Source organism: Fistularia commersonii, chromosome 35, assembly GCF_037954325.1.
Source record: "Fistularia commersonii isolate RoL2024-O1a breed Wild chromosome 35, RoL_Fcom_v1.0, whole genome shotgun sequence".
Classification (NCBI taxonomy): Eukaryota; Metazoa; Chordata; class Actinopteri; order Syngnathiformes; family Fistulariidae; genus Fistularia; species Fistularia commersonii.
In genome coordinates, this window is record NC_141318.1 from 3,115,072 (window position 1) to 3,137,500 (window position 22,429).

General features: G+C 56.3%; 2 protein-coding genes across 2 annotated transcripts in view; one reads left to right on the forward strand and one right to left on the reverse strand.

The window, feature by feature from the left end:
• Positions 1-97: 97 nt before the first annotated feature.
• Positions 98-20,110, forward strand: adgrl1b (adhesion G protein-coupled receptor L1b). The gene is made up of 26 exons (XM_086142827.1): positions 98-809; positions 924-1,017; positions 6,574-6,696; positions 7,764-7,977; positions 8,362-8,471; positions 10,735-10,942; positions 11,786-12,050; positions 12,130-12,469; positions 12,544-12,837; positions 13,426-13,529; positions 13,648-13,833; positions 13,910-13,948; positions 14,038-14,218; positions 14,314-14,436; positions 14,536-14,753; positions 14,836-15,009; positions 15,367-15,579; positions 15,664-15,884; positions 15,976-16,042; positions 16,133-16,221; positions 16,307-16,475; positions 16,550-16,699; positions 16,774-16,870; positions 16,943-17,053; positions 17,197-17,220; positions 17,451-20,110. Exons 3-26 carry the CDS (start codon positions 6,627-6,629, stop codon positions 19,271-19,273), a joined length of 5,490 nt encoding a protein of 1,829 aa, XP_085998953.1. The 5' UTR covers positions 98-809; positions 924-1,017; positions 6,574-6,626; the 3' UTR covers positions 19,274-20,110.
• A 912-nt stretch (positions 20,111-21,022) lies between these two features.
• The window catches only part of LOC147213813 (phospholipid phosphatase 3-like), a 3,530-nt gene continuing 2,123 nt past the window's right edge, over positions 21,023-22,429 (reverse strand). The window contains exons 5-6 of the mRNA XM_086142828.1: positions 21,577-21,753; positions 21,023-21,462 (exon numbers count right to left, since the gene is read on the reverse strand). Of these exons, the coding sequence (XP_085998954.1) occupies positions 21,364-21,462; positions 21,577-21,753 (276 nt within the window). The 3' untranslated portion in view covers positions 21,023-21,363. The remainder of the gene's footprint in view (positions 21,463-21,576; positions 21,754-22,429) is intronic.

Here is a 22,429-nt window from a genome sequence, read left to right on the forward strand (position 1 = left end):
GCCCGCTTCTTCTCCCAGTTGGCTGCGCACGTTTACGCGCACACGCTCCTGGTAAACACACACATGCACACGCACACACACGCGTTGCTGCGCGCTCCTGAGCGCGGAGCGCGCAACAAGCGGACCGGAGGAGAGAGAGAGAGAGAGAGGAAGAGGAGGAGGAGGAGGACGGATGCCAGGCGCCGCCGGGAGCGCGTTCATCTTTCCCCGTGTTTTTTTTTTCCCCCCACGCAAGACTCGCGTGATTTCGCCCGCGACGTGGAAGAAGGAGAAGAGAGAGAGAGAGAGAGAGAGCGAGAGAGAGAGAGAGGGAGAGAAAAGACGGTGGATCTTGATTTCCGGTCCTCACTAGCCGCCGCCGCCGCCGCGGAGGAGATGCGGAGCTTCCGCCGCCGCCTCGACGCCGCAGGCCGCGGCGGGCTCTAGGCGTCGACGCGCCCCACCACCGGGACCCGGTCGTGCGTGCGTGTGCGTGTGTGCATGTGTGTGAGTGTGTGTTTTTTTCCTCTTCTTCACCTCCACCCTCTTCCACCTCCACCCACGCGTCTTCTTCCACCGGAGCCATGAAACCCGCGGGGATGACGGTGCCGACGTGACGCGCAGCCACGCATTGCGCGGGCCGTGGAGGGGGGGGGGGTGCTGGTGCCGGTGGGTGGGGGTGACGGAGGAGGAAGAAGAAGAGGAGGAAGAAGAGGAAGAAGAGGAAGAGGAAGAGGAGGAGGAGGAGGAGGAGGAGGGCCCCCCTTCCGGAGGACGCCCCGGGTTGCGGCGCCGATGACCGCCGCCGCATCTGCTGCGTAGCCCGGCAGGTACCAGCCGCCTCCTCCCCTCCATCCTCCATCCTCTTCCATCCTCCTCCTTCCTCCTCGATAAACATTTTTATTCATCCCATTTCTTTGTTTTTATTTTCACGCATCGGGCAGAGGAGGAGGAGGAGGAGGTTGTGCGTGAGGGCGCGGACGCGGGGAAACGGGATGCGGGAGACGCAGTGAGCGAGGAAGAGGAGGAGGATTGACGGTAAGATATGGATGTAGGCTATGAGGAAGCACCCCGCCTCTCTCTCTCTCTCTCTCTCTCTCTCTCTCTCTCTCTTTTTTTTTTTTCTCACGAGCACGCACATACGTGCTCGGTGCGTGAGGATGCCCTGCCTGCTCCTGCAGGGGAGGTGGATGCTGCTGTGTGTGTGTGTGTGTGTGTATGTGTGTGTGGTGTCGGTTTTGAGCTGGGTCAGTAAGTGCTGTGAAATATTCATGATCACGTGATTTGGGCACGCGCACGCGCGCACACACGCGCAAGCCCGTGGAGAAATGACTCAGGGTGTCCCGCCAAGGATGGAGGGGTCCATCAGGTTTTTTTTTTTTTTTCGGGTCCCCCCCCCTCCCTTCTTGGCTCCATTGCAGGGCCTAGCGTGCGCTGCAGCCGTGAACGTGCACGAGAAAATGCATGTGTGTGTGTGTGTGTGAGTGTGTGTGAGTGTGTGTGAAGGGGGGACTGAGTTACAATGAATGTTGATGGAGGCTGAATCTTGCATCAAGCAGTGTGTGAATGGATTGATCTGTGTGTGTGTGTGTGTGTGTGCATGTGTGTGTGTGTGTGTGTGTGTGTGTGTGTATGTGTGTGTGTGTGTGTTACTGGCGAGACAGACATCGAAGCAGGGTGTGTATCAGTCGTGATTGATACGGAAGCGTGTAATTTAAGGTAACTAACCTGTGTGTGTGTGTGTGTGTGTGTGTGTGTGTGTGTGTGTGTGTTTGCATGCTTGATGTGAAACATGAAAACGGAACGGCCCATCGATCGGTTTGATCCTCACGTGCACGTCGCTCAGGGACGTGGACGGTGGCGTTCTCCTCGCCCGCACATTCGAGAGCGACCTCTTATATTGACGTTGTGGAACATCTGGAAACATCTGGATACATCTCCCTGACAGCAGGAGGTTTCCGGGTTCCGCTCGAAGCAGGTTTTCCCTGGGTGGGGTCTCCATGTCCTCCTGAGTGAGGTTCTCCTGGTGTCCTCAACGTGTTCTCAAGCTCCCGGCTGGTGTTTGAATTCATAGCATCATGTCAGTAGAACACGTTCTGCGGTGGTTAGCGTTAGCCTCGTAGCAGGAAGGTTCTCCATGTTCTCCTGCCTGGGTTCTCATCATGTTCTGCTTCTTGCTTTCTATCTCGGCATGGAGTCGCAACGTTCTCCTACGTGTTCTCGTCCTGCCAGCTGGTGTGTGTGTACGTTGTTTACTAGAACGTCATCTTCTGCGGTGGTTAGCTTTAGCCTCCTAGCAGGAAGGTTCAGCAGGTTCACTGAAGACTGGATTGTCTGTAGGTGTGGATGGTTGATGATTGGTTGGATGATTTACAGATGACCCTTCCAGGTTAAGCCCCGCCCTCCAATGCAGACAGTCTTTTTATTGTGTGTGTGTGTGTGTGTGTGTGTGGTTCTCCTCTGCTGGACCAACAGTCTGAGGGTTCCTTGGTATCTGCTCAGTTGTGACCTGCAGTCACACCTGGGTGGTGAAAGCCCTTCCATCAGCCTTTTACCATGGCAACGCAGTGTGTGGTAGCACCAGACCATAATATGAGGATAGCAGAGAGACTTTAGGATGAAAATCAAGCATTAGGGTTTTCTATGGGGGGTCCCTAGTTGTTCTCCAGGTTCTTCAGAGTCCAGAAAGGGTCAGCTGGTTCTCCACATGATTGACAGGTTGTCCAGAATAAGCCCCGCCTCTCGCCGGATGTGATTGACAGATAATTAGATTCCATAACAGAGTTGTGATTGGATGAACGTCACCGGCGGCCGCCGTTCTCGTCCCTTCAGGAGACCAATCCCTCGGGTGAGGAGGAACGCGGACCCGAGAGGTTTTGATTGACAGGTCTGGGGGGGAAGGGGGCGGAGCCAGGGCCCGTCGGAGGCGGGGTTTCGGCTTTGAATTGTTATTTCAGGTGAACGGATGAGGCCTCTGCTCTCCACGCGACCATCGATTTTTGCTAATTTCAGCAGCTTCCCCGGCCACCCTCCCCTCCATCCCTCCATCTTCCATCCCTCCATCCCTCCGGGATCAGGAGAGGAGAAACGGCAGATGCTTGAACACACCCTTCAAATCCAGGACGTCTCCAGATAGACTACAAGGGTTTTTTTTTTTTTTTTTAAATTCACTCATCAATCTTTAACGGGCTGTCGCCGACGATTCTTCTTCTTCTTCTTCTTCGGAGGAGGAGGACCAATGGGTCAATCGCTTTGGAGGTGAAAGGAGGAGAATCCGAGGCTCAGAGCGTGCGTGACTTCGGGATTGACGGCGTCTGGGACGTCTGGCGTGGACGGCGGGGACTCCTGAGGGAACGCCGCCTCTCGCTGGCGGATGATTGACGCGGGGCGACACCTCCCCCCCCCCACCACCCCCCCACCCCGGAGTCACACATCCACCAGACGTGAACACGGGCTCTAAAAACCCCCGTGAGTGGCCCTGAGTGCGCCGTCGCGGGCTGAGAATGGATTATTTTTTTCTATCCCGTTTTGCCGTTTGGCATCTTTTGACCCCCCTCCCCTCCGTAAACACACACACACACACACACACACACACACACAGCCTTCCATTTGGGTCAAAACACGGCACGGCGGATGTTTTGTCTCATTGTATTTTTAAGACAGCCGACCCCCCTCATACCCCTCCCAGCCCGAGGTGGTGTCACACACACACACACACACACACACTCACACACACACACTGGTTTTTATTACTTGGACCTTTAGCACTGTGTTTCCACACAGGCGTGAGTGGGTTCCATCACCTTGCTGTTATTTAGCCTAGCTTAGCTTAGCTTTCCTTTAACTCCCAGTCGCTCCTGATTGGCCGGTTAGCGCCTTGCGTGCCAGGTCTGCCGCCATGGGTTTGTATGTGTGTGTGTGTGTGTGTGTGTGTGTGTGTGTGAATGGGTGAATGTAATCCAGCGTGAAGCATTTTGCTATAAAAGTGGGGACCCTGATACTGAAAACACCCGGATCTGGAACCGGATTTTGATTCGCTGTCGCTGTTGAACCCGAGGCTGAACAACCAGAATGTGCGACGTGAAAACCTTGAAAAGATGACGATAAAACTCTTTCCTCCGACTCGCCCATCAATATGACGCTACAAGCTAAAGGCACGCAACCATAGCTAATTTTTAACTCAACGGGTTTTTCAAAGTCTTCAAAGATGTTTTGGCTGAATTTTCTCGCGGGAAAACATCTCCGCTTCTGAGGAGACATCGGAAAAGAAAAGAAATAAAAGGGGGAGAGAGAGAAAAAGAGAAAGGAGCCTTTAGGTTTTTTCTTTCATGTTTTCAAGAACTGGAAACCTGGATGTGAAATAAAAGGTGTTTTTCGGAGAAACAGAAGAAAAAAACGTTTGCTTGGAGGCCTCGTGTTATTGTGTGTGCGCGGTCTCGCGGACATACTGTATGTACATTAAGGCCGACGTGTGTGTGTGTGTGTGTGTGTGTGTGTGTTTGTGCAATTAATGTATACCACTCTGGGCTCCACCGCTAACACACTCTCACTCAGAGAAGCGCCGCTCCTCCCAAGTAGGCCGGCCCGTGGCCCGGGGCTGGATCCTGGTCGTGGGCTGTGAACTGGTGTGTGTGTGTGTGTCTGTGTGTGTGTGTGTCTGTGTGTGTGTGAAAGAGTGTGTGTTTGTTTGGGGGGTCTTTGTCAAGGCCCATCAGTGTCCTTGCTCCACTTTGCATCAACACTTAGGGGGAGAGAGAGAAAGAGAGAGACAGCTGTGAGTAAAAAAACATGCTGCCATAAGGGTTTTGGATGAGACGTAGGGTGTGTGTGTGTGTGTGTGTGTGTGTGTGTGTTTGTGTGTGTGTGTGTCAGTATGTGTACATGTGTGTGTGTGTGTGTGTGTATGTGTGTGAGATGAAATTGGCGTGCCTCTCATTCTCCAGAGTCCCCTCTGCATGTTTTCATTTTGTGTGTGTGTGTGTGTGTGTGTGTGTGTGTGTGTGTGTGTGTGTGTGTGTGTGTGTGTGTGTATGTGTGTGTGTGTCACATTAGTCCCGGGTCCTGCGTACAGTCATGTAGCTCCGCTGGGCTCCATGTGTGGTTCTTACGCCACTTGCGGATGTGAATGCCATTGTTAGCTCCTGCGTTCCGTGCAACCGCTGCACTATTGTGCAGGCGCCGTGCACGCCGGTGTGCACGCTGACGTGCGCAGGCGGCACGTTCCGCTGGAGCCCTGGACAAACCCGTGTAGAAACATCTGGCTCCTACCTCTGGATGATGAAATCCAGGGGGCCGGCGGGGAAATTGGCTAGTTGGGGTAAACAATGATGTAAGAACCCAAGTTCTGGCCTGGATCAGGAGAACCCGGGTTTTATCCTGGATCAGAAGAACCCGGGTTCTGGCGTGGATTAGAATAGCTATGGGTTCTTGCCTGGATCAGGAAAACCTGGATCAGGAGAACCCAGGTTCTAGCCTGGACACGGTAGAGGAGGCTGCTGTCCTCAGATGACCAAACCAGGGGTCGCATATCTCCTGCCTGGAGGTCCTCCTGGTCCCCCTGGTCCTCCTGGTCCTCCTGATCCTCCTGGTCCTCCTGGTCCTCCTGATCCTCCTGGTCCTCCTGGTCCTTTGTCGCTTTCACCCGCGGAGGCCGGTTCTCCTGAGGTTCCTCGGCCGGCCGTCCCCCCGGGAAACCTTCCTGCGCGGCGGGTCGGCCATGTAATGGGAATGAAAAGTAACGTCCTCTGGAGGGAGGACGCCTCGCCGGGCGCGTGCACGCGCGCTGGGCTTGCACGTTTCACGAGAGCGCGCATGCGCACTCGCACGGCGACAAATTGCGCGTCGGACATTTGTTTAGGAGTGACCTCAATCTGTCTGCCGTCGTTACCTAACGAGAAGACGGAGACACGCACGGCTGGCGCGCTCGCGTGATTGTTCGTGCACGCCATAGGACACGAACCGGCGGGGCAGAAAAAGGGTCCCGGCGGGTTTTTTTTTTTTTGTTTTGATTTTTTTATTTTTTTTTCTCGTGCACGACCGTGAACGTCGCACGGGCAAGCGAAAAGCGGCGCATGCGCAATGGAGTCGGAGACGGCGTCCCCTCCGCTCACCTGCGCCCGCGGTCGGCTGCCCCCCCGCCCACGCATCCCCGTGACATCGTTTATTCAGGATGACTGAAAAGCGATCCGTGGGACAGACGCGTGCACGTGGTCGAGCGCACGCCCCACGCCGCTATGTGGGTCAGTGGCCCGCGTGGCTCCTGGCAATCCGTGCACTTTTGGAAAAAAAAAAAAAAACAACAAAAAAAAAAAAAAACACGACTGCGCGCTCCCGTTCCCTCGGACGCGCGCACGGACTGCCTCATTCAGGTGCCGTCGCCATGGCAACAGTGGGGTTGAGGGACTGTTTTTTTTTTTTTTTTTTTTTTTTTTTTTTTTTTTTCCGTTGCACCCGTTGCTCAATTGTTATTTCTTTTACCTCCCGGGCCCACACACACCCTCATCTGTCATTGTCAGTGCACGCTCGTGCACACGCACGCATCCCTCTTTCTCACACACACACACACACACCTCACCTTCTCCGCTTCCTCCCCAGGCTCTCCGAACACGGCTGCTGGTGTGACGTCCTAAACCCTTCCCCGCCCAGGCATGGCTGCGTCACTGTGGTTCCTGGGGGCGTGCGCGCTCACGTTGACTCACGTGCACCCCTCCGTGCAAGGTAAGCGTGACATCACTGCACACACACACACACACACACATACAGAGCTGCGGCCTCAGGGTTGAGGCCGGTCCGGTAACAAACAAACGGGAGAAGAAAATTCTAGAAAAATGCTTTGACCTCCAGATGCAGAAGGTTCCGGAAAGGACGGCGAGGTGACGTCCGGGCGCCACCCAACGCCGGGAAACACCAACCACCTACGCCGCCATCCAAATATAGCTGCGCGGGAAACACGAGCACAGTGGCGCGGCCGCCGTCGCGCGCTAATTGGATTTCTCGTATAGCCAAGGTCAAAATGGCGCGCGGCGGCGACTACATTTCCACGGGCATTTGGCGAACCCTCCTCGCGAGGACGCAGCCGGGGGCGCTAAACACACTAGCCCGTTAGCGGCATTGTTTATGGAAATAACCATAACAGTGCTAGCTAGTACCTCTACTAATACTGCAGAAATAGCGCTGGAATACAATTTTTAGTTTTTTGCGCGCGAGTAGGGGAGCTCACTTCAGCGATGCATTCAGCGGCCGGGAGCACATCCCAGAATAATCCCATGTGGCCAGCGCACGTCAGATCCCTCTTTATCCTTAGTAGGTCATTGAGATGAACGCGGAGCCATAATTATGCCCCCCCCCCCCCGCTCCTCTTCCGTCTCTTCTTTATTGATAGCGTCGGTTGTGTTTGCCCGCAGGGCGTTCATAGGTGATTTCACAAATCGCGGCGGCGGCGGCGGCGGTGTTGGCGAAGGCCACGAAGAGCGCGCTCCCCATCCCCCCTCCCCAGGGCCCTGGGGACCCCCGGCGCTGCAGGCGTGGAGGAGCGCGATGATTAAAAAGAGCCATTAATGCACGGAGGAGTAACCAATGAGAGCCGGCGTTGCTACGGTTCGAGTTATCCGGTCCAAATTCGAGAAGTAATATCAAACCGACCAATCGGGGAGGGGACGTAGGAGAGACGTTCAGCCGTGGGGACGGGCGTCAAAGTGTTTTTTTTATCTCAGAACTTGTGTTGATTACAAATAAAAAACAAATTTTCTTCTTTCCTGCCCCCTTTCTCCGGGCCTCTCCGGCAGCCATGTCCCGGGCCACCATGCCGTTCGGGCTGCTGCGCCGCGAGCTGGCGTGCGAAGGTTACCCCATTGAGCTGCGTTGCCCCGGCAGCGACGTGGTGATGGTGGAGACCGCCAACTACGGACGCACCGACGACAAGATTTGCGACGCCGACCCCTTCCAGATGGAGAACACGCAGTGCTACCTCCCTGACGCGCTCAAAATAATGGCCCTGAGGTGTGTGTGTGTGTGTAGCTGGATGCCTACTGATGTTTATACAGGAAGCTGTGTTGTATTTTGAGCCGATCGATGAGCTTGTGTGTGCGCCGTCCCTTTACATCCATGTTACAGGAAACATTAGACGCGTGTGTACATGTATGCATGTGTGTGTGCGCGCATGTGTGTGTGTGTGTGTGTGTGTGCAGAACCCACTCCAGCCTGACTGCACCATTAGCTGTGTGCTCAGCAGTGTTTTCCTAGAACTAATCAATATTCAGAGCAGACGAATGGAGGGCCCTTCACTTCATCCTTTTCCTGGACGTTATTCAACGCCCCCCCTTTTCCGCCCCCTTTACCCCCCCCCCCCCAAAAAAAAAAAAAAATTGGCTCCGCCCCCTCCAGGTGTAACAACAGGACGCAGTGCGTGGTGGTCGCCGGCGTCGACGTCTTCCCGGACCCCTGTCCCGGGACGTACAAGTACCTGGAGATCCAGTACGAGTGTGTCCCTTATAGTGAGTACATGCACGGCAACACACACACATGCACGCACACATGTAACACACACTCACACACTCACACACATACATTGCAGATGTGATATGTGTTTTTAACCTGATCTTTTTGAATGGAGCTGTGTTTTTTTTAGGTCTGAGCTCTGTTGCTTGTGTAACCTTTCGTGTCGCCCGGGAGATTGACGCATAGAGAAAACGTGTGTGTTTTTTTTTTTTGTTTTTTTTTTTCTCCTCAGGGAGCGCGCGCGTGCACGTGCACGCACGCCAGTTGTATCAAATGTTGAAAACTAAATGCAAGGAATATGCTAAGAGCAGACGTGTGCATACTGTATGTATTCTGTGTGTGTGTGTGTGTGTGTGTGTGCGCGCGCATGTGTGTGTGTTTCTGAGGGAGATAGAGAGAGAGAGAGCCTGCTTGCTTGAGCGTGCACGTGCGTGCGTGCATGTGTTTTCTTTTCCAGATTCACGCCACAGGAGTTGCTCTCTTTTCTCCACAGGAGCCTGATTGAGGGAAGGAGAGATGGGGGGGGAGGAGGGAGGAAAGAGGGGATGGGGAGGGAGGAGTGTGTGGTTGGGGGGCGCAGGGGGTGCACGGGGGAAGCAGGAAGGGGAAGCTGTTGTTTTTTTTTTTTTTTTACGGAGAGCGAACAATGTTTGTGGTGAGAATGAGTTCCAGAATCTTTATCTGTGCCAATTCTTTTTCTTTCTGCCCTCTTCCTCCTCCTCCTCCTCTTCCTCCTCCTCCTCCTCCTCCTCCTTTTTCTGGCCTTTTCCGCGCTCTCCTCGTGCATTCTTGCTTCTTCTTCTTTACCTCCCTCCCTTCGCCCCCCCTCTGATTTCTCTTTCTCTCTCTCTCCCTCTCTTTTTTTTTCCTATGCTTGAGTAGAAGTGGACCAAAAAGGTAAAGACACCACATCGTAGCATCTTGATCTCTCCTTGCCCCCCCGACACCGCTCTTTCTCTCCTCCTCTTCCTCTCTCCTGCCATCGCTCTCTTCCTCCAACCCTAGGACGTTGTTTGGTAGTCATGCTGGATGTTGCCCCCCTTCCTCCTCCTCCTTCTTTCTTTTCCATCCTCCCTCGTTCTCAGTTCTTTTTTTTTCCCGCCACCATCCATCACTCGTTGTATGGAAAGCCCCCTTCTTATCCGGATTCACGCAGGTTCTTCACCTGGTTTTCCTCTTTTTCCTCTCGTCCATCCTCTCTCCTCGCGCACAAACGTGACCCCCACACACACACACACACACACACACACACACACACACACACTCGTCTTTTTTGACACGCAAGCACCCTTCCTTCCTTCCTTCCTTTCCTTCCTTTCCTTCCTCTTCATCGTCCTCTTCATGCTTTTTCCCCTTTTCTTCCCCTTTATAGGAAGAGCCCCTTATTTATCTTCATAGGAAAAAAAAACAACAAAAACAAACAAACAAACAAAAACAACAACAACAAAAAAAAAAGACCGAAATGTATGTGATTGTGTGTCCGTCCGGATGTGTGCTTTACAGAGCACCGCTAATGTGTGTGTGTGTGTGTGTGTGTGTGTGCATGCCAAAACTGCATGCCGGTGTGCGACTGTTCGTGTGTGTGTGTGTGTTTGTGTGTGTGTGTGTGTGTGTGTGTGTGGTTATTGACATGTGGATGGACCAATCGTTGTGCTCGACGTCAAACTAACCTGCCCTCTCATTCACTTCAAGGCAAAATTTAGCTCCGCCCACCGCGTCCCTGACTACCTCACACTCTTTTCTCAGTTTTTGCACTAACCCCCCCTTCACCCTTACCCCCCCAAAACACACACACACACACACACCCTCTCACACACACACAATTAACACGCTCATACATCTTTCATTGCAGTGTCCCTGTTGTATAACCCCCACAAACACACACACACATACACACACACACACACACACACACACACACAAACAACAAGTGTGTGTTTTGACGTCTCCTCAGTTGCTTATCTCTTTAGATCAGCGCAGGTATTTTAAAGCCCTTCTTCTTCTTCTTCTTCTTCTTCTCTCTCTCTCTTTCTCTTTTCTTTTTTGTTTATTTTCTCTAAATCTCGCTGCATCAACCACATCTAATCCAATTCCACGCATCGATTCCATTTTACCTTCTATCGCCTCTCTCTCTCTCTCTCTCTCTCTCTCTCTCTCTCTCTCTCTCTCTCTCTCGCCCGCCTCCCTCCTCTTCCTCACATCCCTCCGTCCGCCTGACTCCTCCTCCCGTCCCCGTCCCGCCTCTCCCTGGTCTCCCAGTTTTCGTGTGTCCCGGCTCGCTGCTCAGCATCCAGCCGGCGTCCTCCCTCCTGGAGGCGGAGCATCAGTCGGGCGCTTGGTGCAAGGACCCGCTGCAGGCCGGCGACCGGCTCTACGTCATGCCGTGGACGCCGTACCGGACGGAGGTGCTGTACGAGTACGCCTCCTGGGACGACTACCGCCAGAACAGGGTCACCACCACCTACAAGTGAGTGGGCGGCGGCGGCGGCGGCGGGGAATCCGATTGTGATTTTAAATCCCGGGCGACAGGTGATAAAAGTGGTGGTGTGGCGAGAGTACATGTTGTGTTCATTGGACCTTCAGAGTCCTACACACACACACACACACACACACACACTTTCCTGTTCATCTGCAAAACCGCTGGCTTATCATCATGTGATTAATTTTATTACGGCTGCGCTGCTTTGTGAGCTCATGGTGTGTATTTTTTTATTCTTAAATATTATCATACTAGATATCAACATTATTAATTGTCTATATTATGAAAAGTATACAATGCAAGCTAACAAAGAAGGTGTATATGATTTTTATCGTATTATTATTAAGGTTGTAAATGTCTGTTTCAAGCATCCTGTTCTATTTGACGTCAACTTTTCACATTCATTTAACAGTTAGTCACCTTTATTATCATTATTATTATTATTAATTGTGTTATTATTCCATTTTTATATTATTATCGTATTGTTAATATTATTATCAGTAGTAGTAGTATTAAACTTTATTATTATTATGTGTATTATTATTTTACTTATATTACTATTATTATTTTAATTGTATTCTTATTCTTATTGTTATATTTTATATCCATATTATTTTTATTACTATTTTAATTGAATAATTATTATTTATTTATTTTTAATTATATTATTGTTATAATTTAGATTTTATTATTGTTATTATTATTATTATTATTATTATTATAATATCATGTATTATTTCTTTTAAATGTGCATTTTGTGTTTATTCATGTCTGTGCAGTACGGTGAGTGAGGCGCCTTAAATAAGATATCTTATTATTATTATGTTCTAGGCTGCCGAGTCGCGTGGACGGCACGGGCTTCGTGGTTTACGACGGCGCCGTGTTCTACAACAAGGAACGGACGCGCAACCTGGTCAAGTACGACCTGCGCACGCGCATCAAGAGCGGCGAGGCCGTCGTGGTCAACGCCAACTACCACGACACGTCGCCGTACCGCTGGGGCGGGAAGTCGGACATCGACCTGGCCGTGGACGAGAACGGCCTGTGGGTGATTTACTCCACCGAGGCCAACAACGGGCGCATCGTGGTCAGCCAGGTAGGACGGGCGGCGGCGAAGGGCGGGGTCAATCGTAGCGGCGGCGGCGGCCCCTCACGCCCCTTCTGCGTCCCGGCAGGTGAACCCCTACACGCTGCGCTTCGAGGGCACGTGGGCCACCGGTTTCGACAAACGCGGCGCCAGCAACGCCTTCATGGCGTGCGGCGTGCTCTACGCCGTGCGCTCCGTCTTCCAGGACGACGACGGGCAGGCGGAGGGCCGGGTCGGCAGCGACATGGTGGTCTACGCCTACGACACCAGCCGGGGCCAGGAGCTCCCCGTCCAGATCCCGTTCCCGAACCCCTACCAGTACATCTCCTCCGTCGACTACAACCCCCGCGACAACCAGCTGTACGTGTGGAACAACTACAACGTTCTCCGATACCCGCTGCAGTTCACGCCGCCGCCGCCCACCAAAGGTCAGCGCCGGGCCGCCGCGGTGTCGATTTTACCACGGAGCGCGATCGTCGAATGACGTTCTCCGCCCCCGCAGGTCCCCTGTCCTCGCTGATGACCACCGTGCGTTCCTACACCGCCACCGTGGCGCTGACGCCCGTCAGGCCGTCGGCCTCGCACCCGGTCGGGGTCATCAACCGCGGGCCCTTCGACCAGCGGCCCATCACCGCCATGGTGCCGCTGACCCCGCGGCCGCCGCTCAGGGTCCCGCTGGCGCCCGGCGTCCCCGGGCAGGTGGGCGGGTGCGAGGGGCGGGTGGCGCGAGGCGTTCAGTGGCCGTCCACCCTGAAGGGGGAGACCGTGGAGCGGCCGTGCCCGAAGGGATCGCTGGGTATGTGCGTGTTGTGCACGTTGTACAAGCATGCGCGCGCGCGTGTGTGTGTGTGTGTGTGTAATTCCCTGTGAAATCCAGTCGGATGTCCTCCCTTTGACTCGCCGTCAGATGACAGCGACCCCGGAGCCGCCGCCGTTCTCCCTCCGTCCTCGTCCTGACGGAGCCTAATCTCGTCTAATCTCGTCTGATCTCATATAATCTCGCCTAATCTCGTCTAATCTGCCATAAGTGAATCCAGGTGTGGCGGTTACGTCATGGTTAGCGTAACAACCCCCGGGACGATGTGTCCGTAGTGGAATAGCACAGCTACTTCCTGTTCTGCTGCTGTTAGCATTAGCATCGGGGCAGGAAGAAGCAGCCTGTCGGTCCGCTGGATCAGGAGTGAATGGTTGGATGATTGACAGCTGGCCCGTCCAGGCTAAGCCCCGCCCCCTCGCCTCAGTGCCAGCTGTGATTGGCTGTAGCTCCTCCAACCCCATTATACATAATTGCATTTTCTTCTCTATAATTAAGACAATTAGCAGAATTAACACGAATTAGCTTTATTATGGTTATTGAAGTGTTGCCATGGTAACCCTCCTGCAGGGATCGCCTCCTACCAGTGCATGCTGTCGCCGATAGGATGGAGCTCCAGAGGGCCCGACCTCTCCAACTGCACTTCTCCGTGGGTCAGCCAGATCGCACAGAAGGTCCGACTCACACACACACACACACACACACACACACACGTTCCCAGTCCGGTGCAGCTCTGAAATGTCGCAAGCGTTCGACATTACGGGGGCAAAAACGAGTCGCCCGCCGTTTCAGATAAAGAGCGGGGAGAACGCGGCGAGCATCGCCGGGGAGCTGGTGGACCTGACGGGGGGCCGGATCTACGCCGGAGACGTCAGCATGTCCGTCAAGCTCACCAAGCAGCTCCTGGACATCCTGGACTCACAGCTCCAGGCCCTGAGGCCGGCCAATAAGGAGTCGGCGGCGCGGAATTACAACAAGGTAACCGATTGTTTATTTTTTGTTAAACGCCGGCGTCGTAGCGGATTTGACGTCCGTCTTTTCTTTTAAATTCCAGCTGCAGAAGAGAGAGCGGACCTGCCGGGCGTACGTTGAGGTGAGTGAGGCGTTCCTTGCGTTCACACACCCTCGCCGTCCCAAACCGCCACGCCGACCCTCCGCCCCTTTCCCCCCCGTTCGGCGCAGGCGGTGGTCAAGATCGTAGACAACCTGCTGGGCCCGGAGGCGCTGGTGTCGTGGGCGGACATGAGCGGCGTGGACCAGTCGCGCTCGGCGTCGCTGCTGCTGGACGCGCTGGAGAACGGCGCCTTCCTGCTGGCCAACAACCTCTACGAGGGCCGCTTCAGTTACAGGAAGCCCAACGTCGGTGAGGCACGCCTCCTCCACGGTCGCCGCGGCAACTCGCATCTCAGACAGCCAATTGCACGGCATGTGTGTGTGTGTGTGTGTGTGTGCGTGTAGATCTGGAGGTGTACGTGCTGAACACGGAGGCGGACATCCAGGACCTGACCTTCCCTCACTCCTACGACAGCGACAGCATCCTGCAGATAACGGCGGCGGCGCTGCAGCAGTACAGCAATAACGGTCCCAAAGCCGATCGCGATCGATTATCCGATCGATAACCGATCGAGTAAAACCCGCGGGTCCGAGCTCTTCTTCTTCTTCTTCTTCCTCCCGCCGCAGGTCAGGTGAAGCTGGTGCTGTCGCTGTACAAGAACCTGGGCGCCTTCCTGACCACCCAGAACTCCACCCTGCGTCTGGGTCTGGGTCTGGGCTCGGGGTCAGAGGTCAGGCGGCGGAGCCTGGTGGTCAACTCCCACGTCATCTCCGCCTCCGTGCACCGCGGCTCCACGAGGGTTTACCTCTCCGAACCGGTGGTCTTCACCCTCCGGCACCTGCAGGTGGCTAGCATAGCGTTCAAAAATGTCCCCCCGGGTGACGCTAGCTCTGTTCGCTAACGTGTCCGCGCCGTTCGCCGTGCAGCTGGAGAACCACTTCGGGCCAAACTGCTCCTTCTGGAACGCTTCCGGGGTGTCGGGGAACGGCCGCTGGTCCACGCAGGGGTGCCGCCTTCTGCACACCAACAACACACACACCACCTGCGCCTGCAACCACCTGTCCAGCTACGCCGTCCTGATGACGTACCAGCAGCCGGCCGTGAGTCCCCCTCCCCCTCCTCCTCCTTCTGCCGTGTTGGGTTACCGTGGCAACAAGCATCTCGAAAGGGAGATCTCGGCTCGTGTTTTCGCCGTTCCGGACGACGCTTCGCCGAACACCCGCCCCCGAAAAATATCCGAAAATATCGTCCGGGGGTCGGTTTGATTTCCGGAGTTACTTTTAAAAAACACAAACCGCCGGAGGCTTCGGTGCGCTCGTCTGTGGAGGCGCGGTTTGACAAGGCGTTGTTGTGCAGCGAGCGAAGCGGCGGGGTGTTTTTCTTTTTTTTTTCGTCTTTCTCGCCGCGGGATTGTTCCGAGAGAGTCGAGCATCTCACCGCCTCCTCCTCTCCGCCAGTCCGCCGCGGGAGTGGAAGAGCTCCTGGTCTACGTGATCTCCTGGGTGGGGATCTCGGTGGCGCTGGTGTGTCTGGCCACCTGTCTTACCACGCTGTGCTGCCAGGGGGCGCCGTGGCACACCGACCACAGCACCATCCACTGCAACCTGTGGGCCAACCTGCTGCTGACCGAGCTGCTCTTCCTGGTGGGGGCCAACAAGACGCAGTACACGGTGAGCGCTCGGCCGCTCCGGGGGGGGGGGGGGAGGGGGGGTCTGAGAAGCAAAAACCGAACCCCCGCGGTGTTCTCGCCCCAGGTGGTGTGCTCCTTCCTCGCCGGCCTGCTCCACTTCTCCCTGCTGGCCGTCTTCTGCTGGCTCTGCCTGGAGGGCGTGGAGCTCTACCTGCTGCAGAGGGAGGTGTTCGAGGGACGGAACTCCAGGCGCAAGTACTTCTACCTCTGCGGTTACTCCATCCCCGGGCTGGTGGTGGCCGTGTCGGCGGCCATCGACTTCAGGGGCTACGGCTCCAAAACGGCGTATGTGTTTATAACACAGCAATAATCACGTTATTACACGATCGTCCCGTAAGCGCCACTGTTTTTTTTTTTTTTTTTTTTTGGGATGCAGCTGCTGGCTCCGCACAGACAACTACTTCATCTGGAGCTTCCTGGGACCCGTCGCCGTCGTCATCACGGTGAGAGCCGCGTCCCGAAACGGCGATGATTCATGTATTTCGGGGGGGGGGAGGGAGCGTCGGGGTCACGGACCGTATCTGCGTCCGCAGCTGAACCTGATCGTGCTGGTGATGACCCTGCACAAGATGCACAGCACCGCCGCCTTGAAGCCCGACTCCAGTCGCCATGACAACCTGAGGCGAGTCAAGACGAGACGCCTCCTCCTGCAAGCTCTGGTTACGTCGGGTCTCATATCCGCCTGACGCTCCTCTTCCTCCCGCCAGGGCGTGGGCGGTGGGCTCGCTGACCCTCCTCTTCCTCCAGTGCGTCACCTGGTCTTCGGGCCTGATGTTCCTGCTGGCGCCGTCGCTCCTCCTGGCGTACCTCTTCGCCTCCCTCAACACGGCGCAGGGCCTCCTGGTCACCATCCTGCACTGCACGCTCGCCAGGAAGGTCAGCCCCCGCTCGCCGGTTGCGTCGCGTAGCTTCTCGCGTTTCCTTAAAACCGCCCGCGTCCTTCCACCCAGGGTCAGAAGGACTACGGCCGCTGCCTCCGACTGTCGCAGTGCTGCGCGCCGTCCTCGTCCAGCTCCCCCGACTCGGTGAAAGGCGGCGCCTTGCGATCCAACAGCCGCTACACCAGCAGCCAGAGCCGGAGAGCCACGGCTAACAGACAGGTTAGCCATCACCGCCGCCACCGCCGCCGCCGCCTCCTTCCTCCACCCCGGTTTCATCCTCCCTCCCCCCGCAGAGTCGCATCCGGAGGATGTGGAACGACACGGTCCGGAGGCAGACGGAGTCCTCCTTCATCGCCGCCGACGTCAACAACACCCCCACGCTCAACAGAGGTGAGGGCTACTTCCTGTCTCGTGACCTCGGTCAAACGGCGACGACCTCTGACGTCTTCCTCCCCCCCGCAGCCGCCCTGGGCAACCATTTCCTCACCAACCCGGTGCTGCAGACGCACGCCGCCGCCTCGCCGTACGACACCATGCTGGCCCAGGGCTACAGCCAGCCCTTCACCTCCACAGGTAGCGCCTCCGCCGCCGCCTCGCGATCGCCCTCCCTTGACAGGAAGTAGTTCCGGCGTATTCTTGTATTCTCAGAAAGTCGGTTGGACAAATTGTTTTGACGCTGTCCCCTCTCTTGTTTCTCCGTCCTGTCGCCGCCCCAGTGGGAACCTTCAGAAACAAGCAGAGTATGATCTCCCCTCTCCTTGTTCTCCCGCTCCAGTCATTCAGCTCAAAGCGGCGGCCGTTCGCTGACATTCACATGCATCCACCCTCCTTCCCACGCGGCCGAGCCAAACATTTCATGCCGCGACGGCGCCCGAACGCCGCCCCTCCACTCAGCCTCGCCCCCCTCCTCATGTCCACTCGTACCTCCAGCACTCCCAGAGCTAACCGCACTTCCTGTTTCCTCCAACAGAGGGCGCTGTTTCCCAGAGTCAGGAGTCCTGCGGGCTGGACAGCGTGTGTCTGAACGGAGGCTACACCCCCAACACCTTCACCCTGCACGGGCTCGGGGCGACGCCGGGGTCGAGGGCCGGCGTCGTGGGCAGCGGCGACCTCCTGAGGGACGGCGGAGTCGGGATGGGAGGGGACGATATCTCGCCGGCTCTTCTGACGCCGCACGCCGCCGCGGATTTGAGCGGCGGCGCAGGGATGCGTCGCAACCTCTCGGACGCGGCGGCGCTGGAGAAGATGATCATCTCCGAGCTCGTGCAGAGCAACCTGAGGCCCTCGGTGGACATGCCCGTCCCGCCGGAGCGCTACGGGAGCCTGGCGAGGCCTCACCACCACGACAGGGCGGCGGTCACGCACGCCGCCACGCTCACGCGTCACGCCCAGCTCCCCCAGGAGGGCTGGGCCACCACCATGCAGCAGAGCGCTCGCCACAACGCGCAGGACGGCTGGACGCACCTGCGGCACCACCCGCAGGAGCCGGAGACGCATTCCGCCGCGCACGGACAGGAGCACCCCGTCACGCCGCCGCGTTTGCACGACGGCTGGTCCCACTCGGAGTCCCGCGAGCTGCTGAAAGACGGCGAGCGGGCGCAGCTGCAGGGCACCCTGGGCCGCCGCGCCCTCCAGCAGCCTCGACCTCCAGACATCCAGGCGCGGCCGTACTCCACCCTCAGCCGCAACACGAGCACGCTGTCACGCCACCGGGGCGCGGCGGAGGTGAGCGTGGCGGCGGCGACGACGGATCGGGACCGGGAGAGAGACAGGGACCGCTACCGGGACAGGCCTCTTCCGCCGCCGCCGCCGCCGCCACCGCAGGACTCGGAGCCGCTGTACAAAGCCCTGGAGGAGCCGCTGCTGCTGAAGCAGCGGGAGGCGAGCGTGGAGGCGTGGCGGGGAGCGGCGGACCGCGACAAGGACGAGACCTTCCTCCTGAAGAGAGAAGGGTTGGTGGACGAGTGGAGGGGCGACAGGAGAGACGGCGAGATGGACGAGTGGCGGGGCGGGATGGACCGGGGGAGGGAGGACAAGCGGGTGGAGGTGTGGCGGGACGGCGAGCAGGAGGAGACCTTCATCACGCAGAAGAAGGACTTCGGGGCGGAGGGGTGGCGGGGAGGGGCGGAGCGGGAGAGCGAGAAGCAGAAGGCGCTGGAGGTGTGGCGGGGGGGCGTGGACGTGGATCGGGAGGAGCCCTTCCTGGAGGGGGCGCCGGACGGGCGGCGGCGAGGGAAGGACAGGGGGTCGCTACGCTTCCACGGCGAGCGGGACGACGCCGACGGCTTCACCCTGCCGCTGACCCCCGACCTGGACCTGGACCCGGACTCCTCGCCCATCTACGCCCGGGATTCCAACCCCTCGCCGCTTTACCCCGGCGACCGCCGCACGCCGCCCCTCAGCATCTTCCCCCGGAGCTCCCCCCCGACAAACATCTTCGCTCCGCGGGACGCCAACTCGCCGCCCAACAACCTCTACGCCCGCCACTCGCCGCAGGTTTACAGCCGCAGCGGCTCGCCGCCGCGCTTCTACACCCGCACGTCGCCGCCCACCCTCTCCTACCCCGACAGCAGCCCCGAAGGTCAGGACGAGGTCAGCCCGCCCGGCCAGCCGCCGCGCCCCCCTCTGGAGCTGCCCTACGGCCTGGGCCGGCCCCCGCTGGGCCCGCGGCCCAACCACCTGCAGACATTCTACCAGCCGCCGCCGCTGCCGACCAACGGCGAGGCGGCGTACGCTGCGGAGCCCGCCTCCGAGGGGGACGACGGACAGATGCAGCGGGTGACGAGCCTGTGACTAGGGCGGTGGTGATCGGGGGGTAGAAACCAGGGAGGGGGGGGGGGGAGACGGAGACGACGGCGACGATGAAGACGGCGATGGCTCCTCCCTGCTTCTATCTCACGATCACCACGGGTCAACCCCCCCCCCCCCCCTTCCCTCCGCCCCCTCGCCGCCCATCCAACCCCACCTCGGCACCTTTTGTTACTTTTCTAGAACAGCGAACCCCCGTCACGGCCGCTCCTCCTCCTCCCCGGTCCATCGTCGCCTAGCCTCATCCGCCCGCCGTCTCAGCCTAGCTGTCAATCAAACCCCCCCCCCCCTCTCTTCCCGCGCCGGTAGCAAAGCGAACAGCGTGTCAAAGAAGCACTTGTGTGTTGCCAAAAAAAAAAAAAAAAGAAAGGAAAAAAAAAAACCTTTCGAAGAACATGTGCATGACTTTCTAGTGGCTTCATGAGGCTACGTACTGTAGGAGGGACGGGCTCCAGTGTGTGTGTGTGTGTGTGTGTGTGTGAGCATTAGAGTACGTGCGTGTATATATATACATCATTCTTGTATAATTAATGTATCACAGTGAAGCATTTTATCAATACCGAAGTGTGGGGGGGCTCTTACACACCACCGGACTCTTGACTGACATCACATCTGGACCCGCCCCCACGCCACTGACTGTCGCCATGGCGTTTCGTCTCTCTCGATTCCAGAGCTAGCTTCGTACGACGCTTCGGACGTTTTACGCGACCCCCCCCCCCCCCGTCCACCCACCGCCGCCCCCGAGCTCCTTGTACATATCGACCTCAAGTGTTCTGATCGTCTTGTATTGCTATTGAAGTTCAAGTAAACCTGTGACATGAAGGTGTCCTACTTCCTGTGTGTGTGTGTGTGTGTGTGTGTGTGTGTGATGGAGAAGATCATCTCCTGCCTGGGTTCTCCGTGTTGCCCGTCTACCCTTAAATTGTCCGTAGGTGTGTGTGACAGCGAACGGTGGGATGATTGACAGCTGAGACGTCCAGGCTGAAACCCAGCGACAGCTGTGATTGGCTCCGGGACTAATCAATCATTATCAGCGGCCGAAAGCTGCTGCTGACATTGATTTATTGATCGCCGCAGGTGTCAGGGATTCACCGTGCTTTTAGATGATTGGGATTGACCGAGTCTGGAACTTGTTGTTGCGGGTCGACAAGCTGTTTCCTGATTGGTTAACAGTTTACCCAGAGGGGCTGCAGACTCCGCCCCCTCCACCCACGCAACCGCTTCTTTGTTTATTTGGTGTAAACTGGCAGGTACAGTCTGTAGGTCTAATTTTTTCTCAACGTTCAGCTCAGCCATAAATGGAATATGATGAAGCAACAGCTCCCTCACCGCCACACACACACACACACACACCTAGTTGTAATTTTGGTTTTGCTTGTTCGTTCTTGTCCTTCGCAGGTGCAGCCATGTTTGCAGGTGGAGAACTCTTGAATGGCGGCCGTGTTTGGAGGTGCATAGCGGCGGAATTGGGGGCACCATGTTTGCAAGTGTCGCTCGATGGCGGCCATGTTTGTAGTTGCATAGCGCTTGAATGGCGGCCGCCGTGTTTTTGGGTGCGGAGGAACCGACATCGGTGGCCATGTTTGATGATGCAAAAGCGCTGACGTAGAATGCCTTCAAATAATGCAAGTAATACTTTAAAAACTGCATTTTCCTTGAAATTAATCTAACATAAAACTACCATCATGTTTTTTTTTTTTAAATTTTCGGATATTCCCTATGAATGACAACAGATATTTTAATATCTTTAATCTGCTTTTAAATGCATTACATTCACTGCTTTTGTGTAAAAAAAACAACTATAGCATTTGAAAAGTGGTAATTATTAATAGTAAGTGGTAATTATTGCTAAAGATCCTGGCCAGGGAGTCACACCCTCATCTCTTCCAGAGTCAGTTTGAGATGCAGGTAATGTCTGATGCCACGATACACACACACACACACACACACACACACACACATACACACTCACAGTCCATCATTGCAGGGTCTGTTTTGTCGCCCCCTGCAGGCTGGGATGGAGTTGGGGGGGGCCAGCTAGCAGGCTGTGGCACGCCTGCTAGCGAAGCTGGGATTTAGCAATGGCTGCTGTCGAGGGCAGCGGCGGGGGGAGGATCCGGGGGCTGAGCGGACGAACGGTCCGAGCTCTTGAACATGAACGACACATGGAAGGCCTGCCGACACACACACACACACACACACACACACACACACACACACACAACTTGAGCGAGATGACTGACAAGTTTTGCTTTTTTTTTTTGGACAAAAAAGGGGGTTGAACTCACCATCCAGTAGCTGGTGAGAGCTCCCACGACGAACCCCGCTAACACGTCCGTCGGGTGGTGCCTGTAGTCGGAGATGCGGGTCAGGCCCGTGTAGACCGCCAGCAGAACCAGGAAGAACTGCAGCACCGGCCGCAGCAGACGGGCGCTGGGCCACCTCAGCCGCGCCTGGAGGTAAAACTACACCGCAAAGAACGGGGAGGTTAAACTGATCTCCGCGCTGCGCCAAGATCTGTCACACCACAAGCGTCAGGAGCCGTGTTTGGTTCTAAGCTAGCAGCTAGCGGCTAACATCCGGAGTGAGTCCGATGGTTTTGGGAGAATGTGCCGTTGCGATAGTGGAAGACGCAAGCGGGTTTCTGTTTTAGTGCCACCTTTTTTTTTTTCTACTGTGCTGACGGATGAGGCGGTGAATCTGGTCGGTTGGTTTCTTTCCGTTCATTTTTCGTTCGCGTTTTGAAAAAAGGAAAATCCAACAGCCGCAGATCAGAACTGAGGGGGCGGCGGAAGGATTCCGCCACGCGGGATTTCCCTCCGTCAGCCTGCCACGCCGCTCTCAGATCTTTGTTTCTATTCCCACGCAGCGTCAACCTCTTGGACGGCTAAACACCGGCTAGCCGCGCTAACCGGCTAGCCGACAAACACGCGGTGTGCAACTACAACGGGGAGTTTGCGGCGATGTCACTTCCTGTCACTGTCTAATAACACAACAGCGACTGCAGGGGAAAGTAGCAATGTGCACACACACACACACACACACACACACACACACACACAATGGAGGGGAGCGGTGAGGCAAGGCAAGGGCACGGCCCTCCCACGCTGGAACAAAGCTGCCTCTGTCCTTTCCCTCTCT